This window comes from Humulus lupulus, chromosome 8 (assembly GCF_963169125.1).
Source record: "Humulus lupulus chromosome 8, drHumLupu1.1, whole genome shotgun sequence".
NCBI lineage: Eukaryota > Viridiplantae > Streptophyta > Magnoliopsida > Rosales > Cannabaceae > Humulus > Humulus lupulus.
The window spans coordinates 142,434,341-142,455,331 of record NC_084800.1 but is presented as its reverse complement, the minus strand read 5'-3'; the positions used below and the strand labels follow the sequence as shown (position 1 = coordinate 142,455,331).

The 20,991-nt window shown below is 43.9% G+C and overlaps 2 protein-coding genes and 1 non-coding gene across 4 annotated transcripts; 1 reads left to right on the top strand and 2 right to left on the bottom strand.

Annotated features, from left to right (window-relative positions):
* Positions 1 to 4,281: 4,281 nt before the first annotated feature.
* TRNAP-AGG (transfer RNA proline (anticodon AGG)) lies at positions 4,282 to 4,353 on the bottom strand. Its single transcript has one exon. It is a non-coding gene; the product is annotated as a tRNA-Pro (tRNA).
* A 40-nt stretch (positions 4,354 to 4,393) lies between these two features.
* On the top strand, positions 4,394 to 6,315 carry LOC133798523 (uncharacterized). Its single transcript, XM_062236846.1, has 2 exons — positions 4,394 to 4,548; positions 5,323 to 6,315. Exons 1-2 carry the CDS (start codon positions 4,476 to 4,478, stop codon positions 5,976 to 5,978), a joined length of 729 nt encoding a protein of 242 aa, XP_062092830.1. The 5' UTR covers positions 4,394 to 4,475; the 3' UTR covers positions 5,979 to 6,315.
* A 141-nt stretch (positions 6,316 to 6,456) lies between these two features.
* LOC133798522 (elongation factor 1-alpha) lies at positions 6,457 to 9,024 on the bottom strand. Of its 2 annotated transcripts, none has more exons than XM_062236844.1 (3): positions 8,892 to 9,024; positions 7,777 to 8,251; positions 6,457 to 7,653 (listed from the first exon to the last, which is right to left on the bottom strand). In XM_062236844.1, exons 2-3 carry the CDS (start codon positions 8,236 to 8,238, stop codon positions 6,772 to 6,774), a joined length of 1,344 nt encoding a protein of 447 aa, XP_062092828.1. In that variant the 5' UTR covers positions 8,239 to 8,251; positions 8,892 to 9,024; the 3' UTR covers positions 6,457 to 6,771. The 2 variants fall into 2 exon arrangements, with proteins under 2 accessions (XP_062092828.1, XP_062092827.1); XM_062236843.1 differs by having other exon boundaries at positions 8,886 to 8,904.
* Between the last annotated feature and the right edge of the window lie 11,967 nt (positions 9,025 to 20,991).

Here is a 20,991-nt window from a genome sequence, read left to right as displayed (position 1 = left end):
GATCTCCAACTCAAGGATGGTCCAGCTTCCTCTTGCCTTTACCTGCACCACGTAGCACCCGTGAGCCGAAGCTCAGCAAGAAAACACAATATAACATGATATAATATCAACTATAACCATAGTAACCATTTGGAACCAATGGTCCATCCAGATAGGTGACAATAGCCAAAAGTCACAATAATGAGCATCGCTCCCTCTAGCCACGTGATGATAGGGTCACCATGGCTCAACTGATAAGTGTTTCATTCATAAGCTTGGTTAGGATAGGTGCATGGTGATTAGTCACCAACATAACCATCCTCTCGACTCTAGAGTCGTGACTAAGGACTGCGTCCCCCAGCCATGTGACAACCAGTCACCGGGGTCATATACCTTGGCTGAAATCATCTGGTCTCAGATCAGGCAAGCGCTTATAGTTCTCATTGACCTTCCGGTCGGTCTAGCATTAATACTCCATATGAGTCATTCAATGCCGACCTCGATTAGATCCAATCTTTAATCGGCCCGGCGCTCACAACGCACTGCCATTTCTGACCCTTGGGTCGGTAAAACACGACCAGTGCTCAGCCCGTGGTGAACTCAACTAATAAGTCACGGCTTCACAGACGGTTCTGACACCATTGTCGATTCTGACTAATAAGTCAGCGCCATACACAGGTAAGCCATGCCACCAAACATATATCACATGTCCAATATCCATAAACAAGGTATTTAGCATGCTTACTAAAAGATACCAGTACAATTAGGACCATGCACAACCACAGAGGCTCAAGCTCTGAACAATATCATACCCAGTATACAAAGCATGTCCTAATCACATGTTTCTCATGCATCATATGCAGTATATCCAGCAATCCAACATGCACCAATAACAGCCATGCATGTCACGTTTAATAGTCAACCAACATGCACCAAGAATAGCCATGCATGTCATACATAATAATCAACCGACATGCATCATAATAGCCATGCATGTCACATATACACAGGGTGCAGTTTTCTTACCTCAAAGTCGAGCTAGAATGATTAAAAGAACAACCCTTGAGAACGATCAACTTTTAGTCCTTTAGCGGTCACCTAGTCATAACCAAGTATAAGGTATCATCAATAAAAATGATCAACATAAGTTCCCAAATCAATATCTAGCCTCCGGGACATCAATCCCCACTTAACCGGGTACTAGGTACAACCCCGAGGCCTATGGCTTGAATCCCCAAGCTTAAAAACATGTGTTTTTGTCAAAATGGCCTTAAGGGCCGCGGCCCTCCCCTGCTGCGCCGCGGCGCGCCCTCAAACAGAGAGGGCTCCCCTCTGCCAAACGCCAAGGGCCGCGGCGCACCCCTGCTGCGCCGCGGCGCCCAGCCCAGATCAGCAACATGCCCACGCACGAACCAGTTTTTCCCCTGTGCGATATCTTCTCAAACCAGTCCTTCAAACCTTCATAAAACCTCTTCCTAACATACAATTAAACCCCTAGACAACACCCATAACCTCCCCTCATCAAAACCCAATCCTATAATCCATCAAAAACCCTTTGAATCCAAACTTCTAACAAGAATCAAAAGCTGAAAACCAAAGCTTGAAAACAGAGCACCACCTGAAGTAAGTGACTAGAACTCACCTTGGAACTTGTTTTGAGTCCCCTTTAATGGTTGTAATAAGTCCCCTAGCTGCCACCTTTGATTTCCTAGCTCAAAACCCCAAGATGGCCTCAAGAACACCAAAGAGAAGATGGTGAGGGATGGTGTACGGGTTGAAGAGGAGGAGAACTCTGTTTTGCCCTATTCTTTCTACAGCCCTCCTAAGTCATATATATCCTTAGGGTCAAAAGACCATAATGCCCCTAAGCCAAATAAACCCCTCTAAAAGCTTCCGAGGGTAAAACCGTCCTTTCCCGTTTATCTCGTTAATTATAATTAACGCTCTCTAATTCCCGCTATTCTCAATATTCCCAAATACCAATAAATCATATCTCATTACCCTTTAATTCCCGGTAATGCTCTAATCATCAATTCCACCCCGAGACTCACCCCGAGCCCCGAACTAAACCTGCTATGACTAGACCGAACACTTGCATCTCATGATCGTCTCATGTCGATAAGCTCGAACCAATCCACCTTATAATGTGGCTATATTAACTAATCACAATCACGCACCCAAAATATACAATTATGCCCACAGTGGCCAAATTACCCTCATAGTTAACATATGAGCCCATATGCATGAATTCACCATCATATAATAATTTAATTCACGTAAACATGCATATAATCATTAAATGCTATAATAAATCAATTATGGCCCTCCCGGCCTCCTAATCAAGGTCCCAAACCTTATTAGGAAATTTGGGGCATTACATTTGGAGAGATTATGGGAACAAGGGAAGAGAACAAAGGAAGTAGATAAAATGTGAGGTGAGAATGAAGTGGATAAATCGGTGACATGATTGGAAGAGAAAAAGACAATCGGTGACACTTGATCCGACGGTAGAGAACCTTGGTAATGAAGATCGCATCAAGAAAAGTATCATGGGAGCAAACAAAGAGAAGCCCAATTTTTAAATATAGAAATATGTATAGGTCAAAATTTCCCATGTTTTGAATAGAATAGTATTAGGTTTTTATATTTTTTGTTGTTGTTATTTTTTGTGAAATTAACACGAATGAGGGATCATGACAAGATTGTTAAGTGTAGAGGAGAAGTTAGGATAAGGGGTGGTAATCTAGATGTCGTTGATTAAATTTTCTGCAAAGTCTACAGTCGTCAAATAAATAACTATGAAAATAATTCATAAAATATAAATATAAAAATGGAAAAAAAAAATCAGCATTATACCTGGACGTTTTGTAGACTATTTGAATCCTTTGAATGGGGCCATATTTGAAACAAAAAGACAACAAAAAAAAAGTAAAATTAATAGTGTAGACAAGGAGAATATGATCAAATTGTGCCCTTGGATTAAGAAAATTTACAAGATTGGGAGAGATTATGGGAACAAGGGAAGAGAACAAAGAAAGTAGATAAAATGTGAGGTGAGAATGAAGTGGATAAATCGATGACATGATTGGAAGAGAAAAAGACAATCGGTGACACTTGATCAGACGGTAGAGAACCTTGGTAATGAAGATCGCATCAAGAAAAGTATCATGGGAGCAAACAAAGAGAAGCCCAATTTTTAAATATAGAAATATGTATAGGTCAAAATTTCCCATGTTTTGAATAGAATAGTATTAGGTTTTTATATTTTTTGTTGTTGTTATTTTTTGTGAAATTAACACGAATGAGGGATCATGACAAGATTGTTAAGTGTAGAGAAGAAGTTAGGATAAGGGGTGGTAATCTAGATGTCGTTGATTAAATTTTCTGCAAAGTCTACAGTCGTCAAATAAATAACTATGAAAATAATTCATAAAATATAAATATAAAAATGGACAAAAAAATTAGCATTATACCCGAATGTTTTGTACACTATTTGAATCCTTTGAATGGAGCCATATTTGAAATAAAAGACAAAAAAAAAAAAAAACAAAGTAAAATTATTAGTGTGGCCTAGGAAAATATGATCAAACTGTGATCTTGGATTAAGAAAATTTACAAGATTGGGAGAGATTATGGGAACAAGTGAAGAGAACAAAGAAGTAGATAAAGTGTGAGGTGAGAATGAAGTGGATGAACTTGTGTGGTTTGATCGGAGGAGAAAAAGACAATCGGTGACACAAGATTCGACGAGAGAGAACCTTGGCAATGAAGATCACATCAAGAAAGGTATCATGGGAGCAAACAATGATAAGCCCAATTTTTAAATATAGAAATATGGGATTTTGAGTTTATTTTAGGTCAAAATTTCTCATGTTTTGAATAGAATAGTGTTAGGTTTTTATATTTTTGGCAAAAAGCTTGTTTTTTTTTAAAGTTAGCACAAATGAGAGCTACTAAATTGGATATCGTTTGGCTAATCCTAAAGAAACAAAGAAAAGAACGTCAAGTTGTCGATGACATATCTAGAGGAGGTGGGAGCCCTTTAAGTTTTCCACCCTACCCATTAATGAATTATGCGGGTAGGTGAATGGGAACCAACCAAGAACCTGAACCACTTGACTAATTGACCCCTTCATACTTTATTTTTCATATTTTCGTAGGAAAAAAAAACCAACAAAATTCCTCTTAAAATAAGCTTAATGAGCTCAAAAGGTGTGGAAGTTAAAATGGGCTTCAAATACTTTGGAAAAGGGCAATGGAGCTGACCCCAACATCAAAATAAAAAAGTACTGAAAAGAGAAAGGGGCATTCCGAGAATTGAACTCGGGACCTCTCGCACCCTAAGCGAGAATCATACCACTAGACCAAATGCCCAAGATGGAGTTAAGTATATTTTCTTAATATATATATGTATAAAATCATTTGGAAAGGTTAACCCCTCTCCCTCGTTCTAAAACCCTGGGAGAGGAGACACGCATTTGAGTAAATAATCAAAAATGGGAAGAGCGGCTCTCTTTCGGCTTCTGAGATCACAGTTCAGGGGCCTTCGATCATCCTCATACTCCTCAGGTTTCTTCTGATTCACTATTCAGACACGCACGCTCTCTCTTTATCGACTGTTATCTCTGCTTTTGTAAACTCTGATTTAATTTGTCGGGTTGTTCATTTCAAATATTTAATCCTTGGTCCATCTTTCTCGGTCCCAATTTTCGCAGAAACCAATTCCATGTGTTTAGTTTCATGATGATAATTGCTAACTTATATGTTGGGTATTGGAAATTGGTTGTTTCTGGCGGCCGAAATTTTGTGAATCTCGGCTTCTAAAAAAACTAGAATAATGGATTGAAATTGGGGATTATGGCTGAGCTAGATGTGTAGATTATCTCAACTTATGCTTTGCAATTTATGTGCCAAATTATCATTTCAGAGCTTGATTATCGTGATTCAATTTAACGAGGAAATGTTTCTCTGAAATCTGATGTGTTGTTTTCCATTTTTTTTAAACAATTATCAATGTAAGTTCAATATAATGCTAATCACTCTACAATGGCATTTTTCGTTTCTTTCTCAAAAAAAAATTCTTCAAATTGTGCACGAATTGGATGGTCGAACTCTCTGTAACCGTACTTTCTGAAAATTACCCTTTGTTTCTCTAGCTATATTACTTGGTATTGAATTATAACCCAAGAGCATTTCTTTCCTTGTATAGATTGTGTTTTAAGCATGCTCTTACTTCTACCAATCTATTTCACTTGGTTCTGTCTATTTAAATTTCACAAGTGCATATTTTTATGTGGGCAACTTGGTTACTCTTGGTTTTGACATTATACTCTCTTGTACCAGGGAGTCATCTTTGCAGGTCTGGTCCTGGAGTATGGACAAATCGCTTGAACACTGGACCAACTTTCAATCCCTGTATCCAGATCAATGCTTTCCAGAAAAGATGGGCTTCACGAGCCTCTACAGCTGAAGACAATGGAAAGCTCAGCATTGGCCCTAAAAAAGTAGCAGAAGGTGAGGAAAACGAAAAAGACTCTGGGATTGTCTACTATGGACCGATCTCTTCTACCATCAAGAAAGTGAAGCTTTTATCACTTTCGACCTGCTGCCTCTCTGTGTCTTTAGGCCCAGTTGTAACCTTCATGACATCACCTGATATGAATGTGATCCTTAAGGGTGCAGTGGCTTCTTCTGTCATATTTCTCAGTGCTACAACCACTGCGGCCCTTCACTGGTTTGTGAGTCCTTACGTTCACAAGCTGAGATGGAAGCCCGGTTCTGACACCTTCGAGGTGGAGATGTTGTCCTGGTTAGCAACTTACATTCCGAAGACTATCAAGTTTTCTGATATTCGGCTTCCAGAGACCAATCGGCCTTTTGTGACGTTTAAAGCCAATGGGAACTTCTATTTTGTTGACGCTGATCACTGTCATAACAAGGCCTTGTTAGCAAGATTGACTCCAAAAGCAACTCAAGAGTCGGGATTCAAAAATTTGTGATGCTTATTCCATCACATCCTACTTGGCGATTTTGGCATTTTAAGATTTGTAAGGCAACGGAAGTTTTAAACCTCTTAGAAAGTAGTATCTGCGCTCATGGATTGTATCTATGAGCTCATGGATGACAAGGTCATGGTCAATGAAAGTTTGCATGTTATCGCAAACTCATTGTATTTGGTCTTTTTGCGAGCCTGTTTCCCGATACTGAACTAGTTTTTTTTGTTCCAAATACAATTCTTTCTTTTGTGGCTTTCTATTCTTTAATTTCTGGGGTTATAACTGAAATTGCGCACCATTCGTTCTTCTATTTATATAGATCTTTAATTTTTATTTTTTATTCCTATGTTTATTTCTTGAATATGTTTTTTATCATTATTATTTTTCAAAACAAAATATGCAACAATCACCCAATTTTTTTTACAAATTGGCAAAATTTTCTTATATCAATACTTGATAAACTTAAAACACGCAAAAGACGGATCGGATCAATCATGAAAGCTTTGTAATAGACGACATCCGGCAGCATAGGACAGAGACTAAAACTCCGTAGCTGCTAAACAAAATTTTAACCAATCACAAAAATGTAAAGAAAAAAAGACGATAATAGCTAAAATGACAAAAAAAAACCATGCCACCGTCTGTCAAGCACCCAGTTCTGAGAACAGCTGCATGACGACGGTGGAAAATTGTTATAAGAAGCAAAACAGACATATAAGACGCCATTGGAAGTATGAGTAATAAGAACCCATCCGCAAAAACTGCCTTTGGTTTCAGTAATGTTGAACTGCACGATTCACTTCTTCTTGGCAGCGGATTTGGTAACCTTGGCCCCAGAAGGATCCTTCTTCTCCACACTCTTGATGACTCCGACGGCCACAGTTTGTCGCATGTCCCTGACAGCAAAACGACCAAGTGGGGGGTACTCTGAGAAAGTTTCCACAACCATAGGCTTAGTGGGAATCATCTTAACAAACCCAGCATCACCATTCTTCAAAAATTTAGGCTCCTTCTCAATCTCCTTACCAGACCGTCGGTCAATCTTGGTCAGGATCTCAGAAAACTTAACAGCAATGTGAGAGGTATGACAATCAAGAACTGGGGCGTAACCATTGCCAATCTGGCCAGGATGGTTCATGATGATAACTTGGGAGGTGAAGTTGGCTGCCTCCCTGGCAGGATCATCCTTAGAGTTTGAGGCGACAAAACCGCGCTTGAGATCCTTGACAGCAACATTCTTCACGTTAAAGCCAACATTGTCACCAGGAAGAGCCTCCTGAAGTGCCTCGTGGTGCATCTCAACAGACTTGACTTCAGTGGTCAGTCCAGTGGGACCAAAAGTTACAACCATTCCAGGCTTGATGACACCAGTTTCCACACGTCCAACTGGCACAGTTCCAATGCCTCCAATCTTGTAAACATCCTGAAGTGGGAGACGAAGAGGTTTGTCTGAGGGTCTCTTAGGTTCTAGGATCTGGTCAAGAGCATCAAGAAGAGTCGGGCCCTTGTACCAGTCAAGGTTAGTGGATCTCTCAATCATGTTATCACCCTCAAACCCAGAGATGGGAATGAATGCAATCTTATCTGGGTTGTAACCAACCTTCTTCAGGTATGAAGAAACTTCCTTCACGATTTCATCATACCTTGCCTTTGAGTACTTTGGGGTGGTGGCATCCATCTGTAAAGGAAACAATAAAACAAATTAATAACCTCATTTGCAGAAATATAATCACACCGATAACAAAAAATCATCAGTCCAAGAATATAATACAAAACCTTATTTATTAAGATTATTATCTACCTTGTTGCAACAACAAATCATTTGCTTGACACCAAGAGTGAAGGCGAGAAGAGCATGCTCTCGGGTCTGTCCATCCTTGGAAATACCAGCCTCAAAACCACCAGTTGTGGAGTCAATAATGAGCACAGCACAATCAGCCTGTGAAGTTCCCGTAATCATGTTCTTGATGAAATCACGATGTCCAGGAGCATCAATGACAGTACAGTAATACTTGGTGGTCTCAAACTTCCAGAGGGCAATGTCAATGGTAATACCACGCTCACGCTCTGCCTTGAGCTTGTCAAGCACCCAGGCATACTTGAATGATCTCTTGTTCATCTCAGCAGCCTCCTTCTCAAACCTTTCGATCACACGCTTATCAATTCCTCCAAGCTTGTAGATTAAATGACCGGTTGTGGTCGATTTCCCAGAATCGACATGGCCAATGACAACAATATTAATATGGATCTTTTCCTTCCCCATACTGTAATTTTATCTGGTAAGCAACAAAAACCAAGAATGAGAAAGCTATTTCCAAAATCTGAAACTTACTAGTTTTCCCAACAAAGACAAAAAAATAACTACAAACATAAACAAAGGAAAACTGCCAAGATAAATCAATCTGGATAGCATCAGAAAAAATAATGCTGATCAGAAGGATTCTGACGATGAATGGAAAATACAGAAAGAACACCTAATATCAGTTAATGAAAAAGAAGAAATTTGTTTACGGGTATATAGTATACAAGTTCCCTCATAGATTGTAATGCTTTTATCATCTTTATCTTATAGTTGTGAACAATTTTGTAGTTGCCGAAAAAATAAAATAAAAATTAATAGAATGCGAACTACAAATCTTCATGTTTTTGAAATGTACACATGGTAGAGACGTAACGAAAACTCCTATATAATAAACAATGTACCATAGAGTCAAAACCCAAAAACAAAATATGATCATCCATACAAAGCCAAATATTCGTAATCGATAACAAAGCAAAGATTGCCATAAAAAAACAACCGAAAGACATTAACCTAATATCCAATGTCTTAAAGAGAACGATACACATTGATAAATGAAGACCCCACTACAGTCCAAAACAAACTGATTGCTAAAATAATAGAGATCGAACCCTTACAGTGGCGAGAGCTGCGCTAAAACCCTAGGCAGAAACGAGAGAGAAGAGATAGATAGCAGGTGACTCAGTGAGATTTTATAAGAGAAATGTTTTCTACGCATTTACGAATATATCCTTGCGTTTGTATTGGAATGACGGATATGTCGTTCTGCCACGTACTGATATAGCATGGGTTTCTCGCTGGTTTTAACGACTTTAACCATTGGACGCAAAGTTAGTGGTAGTAGAAACAGTATAGACTAACACAATTGATTACTCGGGATTTGAAAGTGAACTATACGCGCTTTAGAGGAGAGTTGTGATTGTATTTTTTCTTAATAAAGGGTGTAGGTATGTTTTACTTTCTACTTGAAAATAGTTTAAAATTTCACTTTAATGACACATTCACTAATTTAAATTAGAATAAATCAAATAATTATTATTTGTATTATATTGGATACTTAAATTGTTAAGAAATACAGAAAACATTAAATTGACTAAATTACTCTATTTTATTAAAAAAATTAGAAAACATAATCGTTTTTTTACACATTTTTTTATAATTACTAGATAAAAATAACATGTAATGTAAGTTTGTTTAATTTTAAAGTTATAAACATGCTTATTCAAATGTGAAATTATTTTTACTATTTTTTAATTATCATATAAATTTTAAATAAATAAAAAAAACATAAAAATAAATAAAATATATTTAATATAATATATGATATAAATGTATTAAAAAATTATGGCAAAACATCGTCTATAATTTTAATAAAAATTGGTTAATTTTTTTTTAAATATATAATAGAATGAATTACAATTATATAGTATATATAAATATTTATAACAATAATATATACATTTATGACATCTAAACACAACATTGATATAAATATATATTTACATAGCTACATGACATATATATAAATTACAATAATATTTAAAAAGAAATTAATAATAGAATAAAATAATAATAGAAAAAAATCATAGTGTAGAGGAATATAGATGCATCAACTATTTTTAGTTTCTAATGTAACTCGCAATGTCTTTTGGTGAATTTGATGAAGAAAAAGAGCTTCAATTACTTGATAAAAAATAAACTATTACACAAATTTATAAGGTAAAAAAATATATGTATGACTTAATTATTGCTAAATAAATATGATTTAATTATTTAAAATATCTTTAAAATATCATATTTTAATTAATTAAGTTTTGTTGAAGTTTATGTTTGTTATAGTTTTTTAATTTGGCAGTGACAACAAAATATTACATATTATATGTTTAATATAATTTTAACATTATATAGGTATTTTAAATTAAATTTAAGTTTGTTGCTAGTTTTTTTTAAAATGAAGTTTGTTTCTAGTTGATAGTGGATTATATTATGTTATATGTTTAATATGATATTATTCTAATACGTGAAGTTTAAGTTTAATTAAATTTTATTTAAGTTATAAAACGTATTGTTGACGCGGTTCTTCGCCAACAGGTAATTAAGAGAAGAAGAGAAAGGGATTAGTGCTGAAAGTAGAACCATCACAGATATGAAATCTTAGAGAATGAACTATGTGACTCAAGACACGTTTTTAAGTGGTTCAAAGGTTAAAATCCTTCTACTCCACTAGTCAATATTATTGATGTATTCTGGGTATTTGGTTTACAAAGTATATGGCTCTTCAGAGATTATTTTTTCCAACCCCTATCAACTCCCAGGGTCCCCATATTTATAGGAGAAGGCACCTGGAAGTTGGTAGGGAGGTCATCACGTGACCTTACCATTGGTCATATCAACTCTGTAACATTTATGATTAATTCCTAAACCTGACACACAAGTGTGGTCTAATCAGTATGTAAGGAGATAATGGGCCGCACGGCCCAACCCAGCCGTGGGTGTCTGAATGCGCACGTTCCTGATGCGTGCCCGGGAAGTCAGGGAGATATCGGACACGTGATGTCAGATATAGGCACATTTATCTTGCGTGTGTTGACTTTACAAAGGGTCAGAGATCCACGAGCAGAAGCTCGCACAACGAGCTGCTTCACTGACCCAACCTTCGGCCTTAAGGACTCCTTCCCCCAGTCTTGGGCAGCCTTGGCGAGTTCTTGAGGATACCTCGAGCTAAGGGGGTACAACCTGGAAAGCAGGATCTCCGACCTGGGGAAGTTTACGGACTAACCTTGATTAGTCCGAGGCTCGACCTGCTAATCAGCCCGTGGGAAAACCAGGGCGTACATCTGCCCCCCAAGCTCCTGCTCGTGGTATATGACGTCATATATAGAAGACCACAGTAGGGGCTTTTAGACTTCCCCACAACCCTTCACATTCCACTTTTTGTGCAGGCGTCTGATACGTGGAACGCCGTGGGTGGTGACGGTACGTTTTACGAGAACCGCATTTAATGGCCTAGCCTATTGTCCAGCCGTTGTTTCATATTTCGAGTGGAAGGCCTCGGATCCCTCACTAGGGCCATCCAAGAGCCTTCTTCACGTGATATTTCCCTTATATAAAAAGGGGGTGGCCATCCTACGCACGGACCACCCCTTCATTCAAATATTTCACAAATCTCTTTCCTTCTTCCTTCTCTGACTTTCAGAAGGACGAAACCCTCGGCTCTACTGCCACCATTTTCCTTGTTCTCGAAGCTTAGGCGCACGAGTTTCTCCAAAGCTTTGGAAGCTACTGCACCGATGAGGCTCCTACCAACGCAACACTCACGTTTTCCATCCAACCATATACTGTAAGTTTTCTGACCCTGTTCATTTTGAAAACATGCCACTGTAGCCTAGGTGAAATTTTTTACTGTAGTCGCATGCAAGGGTTCTCGGGGTTGCGTGGGTAGGAGGGTGACAGCCCCTTTTAGGCTAGGGCACACTTGTTGTAGGAAATCGCCTTAGAGTATGGGTTTCAAGATGCTTCTTCAGGAACAATTTCTGGTTAGGATTTTTAGGAATTTTGGGTGCAAAACCGGGTAGCTTAGGGGATACGCTTCAAAAGCGGTTTTGCATCGTTCTGCCTGTTGGAACTTCCCCCCCAAGGCAAATTTTTACTCTGAGCCCCTTGACACACGAATTCCGAGTAACCTGGGATCTGTTGGGAGCATATGCGCGTGTTCATTGAACCGCGTGGTTCCACTCTCCACGGGCTGGGCTTACCTCAGCTCGTGTAAATAATAATTGCTTCGTCCTTCTGCTTGGGTCGCCTTTTCTAAAGTGTTTTCTTTTGTTCGATAGGTGACCAGATGGCTCCAAAAAGGAACCTGCCTCAGAAGAACGTGGGAAGCTCGATCTCCCATCAAGAGAAAGGAAAGGCGGTGATGCCAAGCTCGCCGATCCCCCACTTCGGGCCGGCCGTGGAGAAGCAGGTCGAGGTGGCCCCCGACGCATTCTTTGAGGCGGAGAGAATCGTCTCAAAGATAATCGACCAAGCGAAGATCAACAAACTCTTCCTCATCCACAACATCCCCCTGGGGAAAGCCTCAGTGATTGCCCGGCCTGCTGCGGAGGGCGAGCGGAGCTGCACTCCGCTCGATGAATCGTTTGCGGCCTGGAGTGGTGAACACTTCAAGGCAGGGGCCTTCCTTCCCCTGGATCAGTATTTCGTTGATTTCCTGAACTATGTGGGGTTGGCCCCATTCCAGCTCCCCCCCAACTCCTACCGTCTGCTGGCGGGGTTGAGGTACTTGTTCAAGAAGCAGGAGTGGGAGGTCCCTACTCCTGCTGATATTTTATATTTCTTTTGCCTCAAAGCCAGCCCGGATCAGCGGGGGCGAGGTGACGGGTTTTACTATTTAACTCGTTTTCCTAATACGACGGCGGTCATCGAGCTGCCAAGCCATCCAAATGACTTCAAGGACCAGTTCTTCATGTCAACTGGGTTCCGGAACTGTGAGCACCACTACTTCAATCGTCCTCGTAAGTGAACCCTGACCCTAGCTCGCCTTTTAAGTGTTGTTTAATTTTAGCTCCCGTATTCCATTCTGATTCCAACCCAACCTTGCAGCCATCTACGCGAGGACCGAGAAGTCTGCGACCCTCGGGGGTCAATATGAAACATTGGTGGGCTTGCCCCCCAGTGAAAAGGACTACCGCGCGCTCGTGACGGACGAGACGATGGTGTTCTGCAAATTGATCTTCCCAAACCAGACTCTAAACCTGAAGAGGCCTCGGGGGCCGCCCCCAGCCCGCGACACCAGGCCTATCACAGTGGAGGAGGTCGCGGCAGAAGAAGACGAGGAGGACGAGGCGGCTGAAGTTCCGCTCGTGAGGAATAGAAAAAGGACCTTGGAGGTCGCTCAGGGGATGGACGAGGAGAGGATCCAAACCGGAGCAGCCGCGGGTCCTTCCGACCAAGGTAACCCTTATTTGTTTAAGAATGTAGATAGGGCCACTGCAGACCCCCGGCTGGTTAGGTTCAATCCTAGGCAGATCGTCCATCGTCACGGGAGAGACCCGGACCTGAATACACTCCTGCTCCATTGTGTTGACCGGCTCGTGCTGGATCACCAAGAGAGCCGGCCTAGGGGTACCGTAGTAGTAGATAACACCCTAGCTTTTAGGTCGATCCTTTTTGAGGAGTATGGGACCAACTTACGCACATGGTCATCACTTCAAAGGGGTGTCTATGCTCCGGGGTTTAGACAGTATGTAGAAGAGTCCAGCCCCGAGTCAGAGCCGGACCTAGAACCCGCGCCAGTTCGTGAGATAATTGTCCTAGGCTCTTCCAGCTCGGGGGGTAGGGCTCCCTTAATATTCGTATACTTTCTTGCTTTTAACCTCTGCATGATTGCTAACTTGTAATAACCATGTTTTTGTTTTTGGCAGAAGAGATGTCTCAGCCCGGGGGTAATCTGCGGGGTGTAGTCTTCGGCGGGAATCTCCCAGCAGGGCCAAGGTTGAAAAGGCTCCGAGAGTCCAAGAGTGCGCCCAGGACCTCCACCAAATCGCCGGCTAAGGAGAAGGAAAAAACCCCGCTGTCCCAGGCCGGGGGGGCAATCCTCCCTGCTGCCCGAGCAGGACACATGCCCCCGCCGCCCCAGCAGTCTCCACCAGCCACCCAGAACGTGGTACTGGAGGTCGGGACTCTGGACGTACGCATCCCGGTCGACCCCCAGGATCTGGGAAAGATCTCAGAGGCATTCCGGGGGACGGTGTATGAGTCGGCGAGCTATGCCGTCGGCCGCTTCTACAAGCTCAAAGAGAAGGATCTCCGGGCTATCGAAGCAACGAGTCCCGTCCGAGTCATAGAGTCTTCGTTGGACATGACCCTAACGGTAATCTGCCCCACTCTTTTAAAGCTGTAACACTTACACAATGCCTTGTTTTTCCACTTAGCCAACTTATCCTTCCTTTCTTGCAGGGCATTGCTGCCGCTCATCGAGGTATCGCTAGGACCAAGGCTCAGCTCAAGGAGATGGAGGCTGAGCGCCAGGCCGCCCTTCAGGAAGCTCAGGTGGCGAAAGATGCGCTGGCGGCTTCGAAGGCCGAGCTAGAGAGGAGCCGCTCCGAGAACCGAGAACTTAAAACCACCCTTGCCACTTCGCGAACAGATCTCGAGGCAGCGAAGACCGAGGCCCAGACTGCCCTGGAGGCCGCCTTGGAAGCCGAGTGGGCCATCTCGGAGCAGTCCATGCAGGACCTGTTCTATCACTGCTGGGCCCATAACCCGGATGCTGACTTCTCTTTTATGCCGCCGGACCTCTGGGCTTTTTTGCTGCCGAAGCTCCAAGCCCGCCTAAACAAAGAGGCACCGCCCTCGGAGACTGGGGAGGCCTCTGGCGCGGTGGAGCAGGATGAGACTGCGACCTCCAAAGGACCAGCTGATGGGGCTTAGGGCACTTCTCTTTGAGCATTTTTAATTATTTTTATTTTCTTTGTAACCTTTTCATGAGGTGTTTTCACCTCGAGACGATTTACTTGGCAATCTTAACTTATATATATATATTTTTATATAAGCTTAGTTCATGCTAACCGTTATTTATATCCCGAGCTCTTTAAGAAAGAGCCACGACCAATAAACTTAAGTTAACTTCCAAGTCTTATGACATGGTTAAAACCATGACCTTATTTTGAAAACTTAGTTCGTGTTAACTTTTTATCCATATCCTGAGCTCTTTAAGAAGAACCACGATCAATAAATTTAAGTTAACTTCTAAGTTTTATGACCCGGTTAAAACCAGGAACTTATTTTGAAAACTTAGTTCATGTTAACTTTTACCCATATCCCGAGCTCTTTAAGAAGAACCACGATCAATAAATTTAAGTTAACTTCTAAGTTTTATGACCCGGTTAAAACCAAGAACTTATTTTGAAAACTTAGTTCGTGTTAACTTTTATCCATATCCCGAGCTCTTTAAGAAGAACCACGATCAATAAATTTAAGTTAACTTCTAAGTTTTATGACCCGGTTAAAACCAGGAACTTATTTTGAAAACTTAGTTCGTGTTAACTTTTATCCATATCCCGAGCTCTTTAAGAAGAACCACGATCAATAAATTTAAGTTAACTTCTAAGTTTTATGACCTGGTTAAAACCAGGATAGGACTTAGTTCGCGCTAACCCTTGCCAATAGATAAGAGTCAACACCTAAGTCATTAAGGAGACCTGGTTATATCCAGGTACCATATGCCCCCCAAGTAACTGGGAAAGGGTCTTTCGTGGTTACTTTTAAAATCACACTTGCAAATAAAAAGAAACATTCGATTCTTATTTATACATAGAAAGTGGCCCTCCAGGCCTTACAAGTGGATCATTGATAGTATTTCTTTAAGTGGATGGCATTCCAAGTCCGCGGGATCGCCCCTCCATCAAGTCGAGCTAACTTATAAGTTCCCTCCTTGATGACTTCGATGACCTGGTATGGTCCTTCCCAGTTTGGTCCCAAAACCCCATCTTTGGGATCTTTTCCGGCCAGGAAAACTCTCCTTAGGACCAAATCGCCAACGCTAAAGACGCGTTTTTTGACCTTGGTGTTGAAGTAGCGAGTGATCTTTTGCTGATAATGGGCGAGTTGGAGTTGCGAATCCTCCCGCTTTTCATCAACCAGGTCTAGGGAATGGCACAGGAGTTCGTGGTTCCGGTCTTGGTCGTAGGATTGGACTCTATGCGACATAACTTTAACCTCCACGGGGAGGACTGCTTCACTCCCAAAGGTTAGGGAGAAAGGAGTGTGACCCGTGGGAGTTCGATGCGAGGTCCGGTACGCCCACAGGACCTGGGGGAGCTGGTCTGGCCAGACCCCTTTTGCCTCGTCTAGCCTCTTCTTGAGGCTTGTCTTTAGAGTTTTGTTCACAGCCTCGACCTGGCCGTTCGCCTGGGGATAGGCCACGGACGAGAAACTTTTCACAATTCCGTGCCTTTCACAAAATTCGGTGAACAGATCGCTGTCAAATTGGGTGCCGTTGTCGGAGACGATCTTCTTAGGAAGGCCAAATCGACAAATGATGCTTTTCACCACAAAGTCGAGTACTTTCTTCGATGTTATTGTCGCCAATGGCTCTGCTTCGGCCCACTTGGTGAAGTAGTCAATGGCTACCACGGCGTAACGGACCCCGCCCTTCCCGGTGGGCAGGGCGCCCACTAGATCTATTCCCCAAACGGCAAATGGCCAAGGAGCCGAGATCATTTTTAGCTCGACCGGAGGAGCTCGGGCAACCACAGCGAATCGCTGACACTTGTCGCACCTTTTCACGTACGAGATTGAGTCTTTGGACAGAGTCGGCCAATAATAACCTTGCCTGAGAACCTTTAAGGCTAGGCTTTGCCCCCCAGTGTGGTCTCCGCAGAATCCTTTGTGGACTTCCTGCAGAATGGCCTTCGCTTCACTTGGAAGAACGCACCGGAGGAGAGGTAGGGAGTGCCCACGTTGGTACAACACTCCTTCGACTAGCGTATATCTAGGAGCTTGATAAAGGACTCGTCGTGCGCCGTTACGCTCTTCGGGTAACCTGCCTTCGACGAGATACTCAAGAATGGGAGTCATCCAGGTCGGCCTAATATCAATCATCTCGATCTCTGCCCGATCTCCCTCTATACTTGGCTTTTCCAAGAATTCTATTGGCACCAACCCCAGGGTTTCTGCCTCTCCCGAGGTGGCGAGTTTGGCGAGAGCATCTGCGTTGGCGTTCTGCTCCCGAGGTATCTGTTCGATCGACCCTCGCCCGAATGTGGCCAGCTCGTCTTTTACTTTTGCCAAATAGGCAGCCATCTTGGGTCCTCGCGCCTGATACTCTCCCAGAACCTGGTTCACCACGATCTGGGAGTCACTGAAGCACTGGACGGAGCTCGCTTTTAGCTCACTAGCTACCCTCAGCCCAGCCAATAAAGCCTCGTACTCTGCCTCGTTGTTAGACGCCTTGAACCCGAACCTTAGAGCCGAGTGGAATCTATGTCCCTCGGGGGATATCAGGATGATTCCGGCCCCGGAGCCGTTCTCGTTAGATGAACCATCAATGAAGATCTTCCACGACGAATGTGGGGAAGCGACCTGAGGCAAGCCTTCTGATGGATTCTCCTGGAATCCTGTGCACTCCGCCACGAAGTCGGCCAAGGCCTGACTTTTTATGGAATTTCGTGGAGTATAAAAAATCTCGAACTGACTGAGTTCGATCGCCCACTTTAGCAAACGTCCCGATGCTTCAGGCTTTTGCAACACCTGCCTTAGAGGCTGATCGTTCATGACGTGCACCGAGTGGGACTGGAAATATGGTCTGAGCTTTCGCGAGGCTGTGATTAGGCAAAACGCCAATTTTTCCATCAGTGGGTATCGCGACTCTGCTCCGAGGAGTCTTTTGCTGATGTAGTAAACTGGCTTTTGAACTTGGTCCTCTTCTCGTACTAACACGGTGCTAACTGCATCCTCAGTGACGGCCATGTAGAGGAAAAGAGGTTCTCCTGCCCTGGGCTTGGACAGCACGGGCGGTTCAGCCAGATGCGCCTTCAAGTCGAGGAATGCGCTTTCGCATTCTACTGTCCACTTAAACTTCTTGTTTCCTCGGAGCAGGTTGTAGAAGGGCAAACATTTGTCGGTTGATTTGGAAATGAACTGGTTGAGTGCTGCCACCCTTCCTGTGAGGCCTTGGACGTCTTTCCGCAACCTGGGGGAAGGAAGCTCGAGCAGTGACCTGATTTTGTCGGGGTTTGCCTCGATTCCTCGGGTATTGACTATGAACCCCAGGAATTTCCCTGATGCGACACCGAACGTGCATTTCTGAGGATTGAGCCTCATGCCGTACTCTCGTAGTATTTTAAAACATTCTTCCAGGTCGGGAACATGGTTGTCGGCAGTCTTTGATTTGACAAGCATGTCATCAACATACACCTCCATGTTCTTTCCGATCTGGTCCGCGAACATTCTGTTTACTAGCCTCTGATAGGTAGCTCCGGCATTCTTCAGACCAAATGGCATGACCTTATAGCAATAGACATTCGTTGGGGTCATGAAGCTGGTATGCTCCTGGTCCGCCGGGTTCATCGCGATCTGATTGTAGCCTGAGTACGCGTCCATGAAGGACATGAGCTCGTGCCCCGCCGTGGCATCCACCAGCTGATCGATCCTTGGCAATGGAAAGCAATCCTTGGGGCAGGCTTTATTCAGGTCGGAGAAGTCAATACAGGTCCGCCACTTCCCGTTGGGCTTTGGAACCAGCACGGGATTAGCGACCCAAATTGGAAATTTGGCTTCGCGGATAAAGCCACACTTTTTGAGCCGGGCCACTTCTTCTTCAAGGGCTTCGGCTCGGGTCATTCCTAAACGCCTCTGCTTTTGGGATTTGGCAGGAACACTTTTATCCAGGTGGAGTGTGTGCATGATGATACTCGGACTAATCCCCACCATGTCCTCGTGGGACCAGGCGAATATGTCCAAGCTATTCTTCAGAAATGCAATCAGCTCCGCCTTTCTCTTGTCGCAGAGATTCTTCCCAAGCTTAACCGTTCGTGGCGGATTTTGTTCGTCAATGTTCACCTCCTCGAGCTCCTCAATAGCCTGGAGCTCGGATCTATCCTCGCCTACTCGGGGGTCAATGTCCTCGCTCAAGGCGATCTTTTCTTCTTCGGTCTTCTGAGGTTTTTCAATCTCAGGAGCCGCCAAGGGTCCCTGAGATTCCTCCTTGCCCTGAATGGCCATTGCCAGCTGCCCGGGTTTAGACTTTCCCTTCATGGAAATGCTGTAGCATTCCCTGGCAGCGAGCTGATCGCCCTTGATGGTACAGATTCCTGTTGAAGTAGGGAACTTCATTGCGAGGTGTCGAATGGAAGTGATGGCTTCGAAAGCTATGAGCGCAGGTCGTCCCAAAATGGCGTTGTAGGCAGCGGAGCAGTCAATGACCACGAACTCAAGTAGCTTAGAGACTGTCTGAGACTCTTCTCCTAGGGTGATCACTAGCTCGATCGTCCCTATCGCTGCCGATCCTTCTCCCGAAAAGCCATATAGCATCATCGAGGTTGCCTTTAGCTCGGCGACAGTCAAACCCATCTTTTCTAAGGTGGATCGGAATAGGAGGTTCACCGAGCTCCCATTGTCCACCAACACTCTCCTTACTTTCCAGTTGGCGAGCTGGACTGCTACGACCAAGGGATCGTTATGAGGGAATTGGACATGGCCTGCGTCTTCCTCCGTGAAAGTTATCGGTTGTTTTTCCAGCCGTTGCTGTTTGGACTGACGTTGCTCCGGGACGAACTCCGCTCCGTTATGAGCCTTTAACTCATTCACATACCTCTTCTGTGCGCCTCTGCTCGTGCCAGCCATATGCGGCCCTCCAGAGATGGTGGATATCTCTCCCTTGATCAAGGGAGGAGGGGCGTCCTGATCTACCCGAGGCCCCGGCTGATTGGCTGTGACTTTTGGAGTTGGTCGACCCGCTGGGACCCTGTTTCGTGAATATTGCGCCAAGGGGCCTGCTCGGATGAGAGTCTCAATTTCATCTTTTAGATGTCTGCAATCGTCGGTATTGTGGCCGATGTCGTTATGGAAACGGCAGAACTTCGAAGTATCTCTCTTTCCCTTGTGGTGCTTCAATGGCTCCGGCCTCTTCCAAGGGACCCGAGCAGCGTTGGCCAGGAAAATATTTTCCCTGGACTGGGTGAGCTCGATATATGTTGTGAATACGGGCTTGAATTTATCCACAGACTTATTCTTCTTTTGACCGTGCTGGCTGTTTTCACCGTTTCCCTTTATTTTGCCCCCGCCGGGCTGGTTGTTCTGCACGTCGCCGGGAATTGCCACCGCGATCTCCGTCCCTGCCCCAGCGGGCTTCTCGGGAACCTGGCTGGTCCCCGCGGCTGAAGCTTCAGCTTCTTCTAAGTTTATCCATTCTTGGGCTCTGTTAAGGAATTCGTTAACCGAGCCGACTCCCTTCCTCTGAATATCTTTCCACAGGTCTCCTCCGACCAGGATTCCGGTTCTCATGGCCATGAGCTTAGAGCTATCTTCAGCGTCCCGAGCTCGAGCAGCGACATTCGCGAATCTGCTCAAGTAGGCTTTTAGCGTTTCACCGGGCTGTTGCCTCACGTTAGCTAGGGAGTCTGCCTGGATTCGGGCGGCCTGGGAGGCGCGGAATGCCCTTTTGAAGTCAGCTGAAAAAGTCTTCCAGGAACTGATTGACTGTCTTTTACTTTGCTTGAACCACTGACTGGCAGGTCCGATCAGTGTGGAAGGAAAGATCAAGCAACGCAGCTCCGGGCCAATGTTATGAGCCATCATTAGGGTGTTGAACATCCCCAAATGATCCGACGGGTCTCCGTCCCCGTTGAACTTTGACAAATGGGGCATACGGAAACCAGATGGGTAGGCCGTCGCTGCTATATTGGGGGGGAAGAGTTCCATTTCGTCGCCAGAGTCATACTCGTCTTTTTCTTTTTCTGTCAGGAGCTTTCTCATCAGCTCCTCCATCTGAGTTAGGCGCTCAAGGGTTTTGTCCTGAGATCCTGGGTTACTACGGGGCTGTTCCACAGCTCCGGACCCATTGTACACATTAGGTGGGTTGTTGCCCCTCCTATCTTGAGATAGGTTGTTTGGGACATTCCCTCCGTTACGTACTTCGGATCGGACTCCCGCCGAGCGGGCCTGCCTACCATCTTCGGTTCGATCGTCTTTGTGAGAGTTGAGGTGATCTCGGAG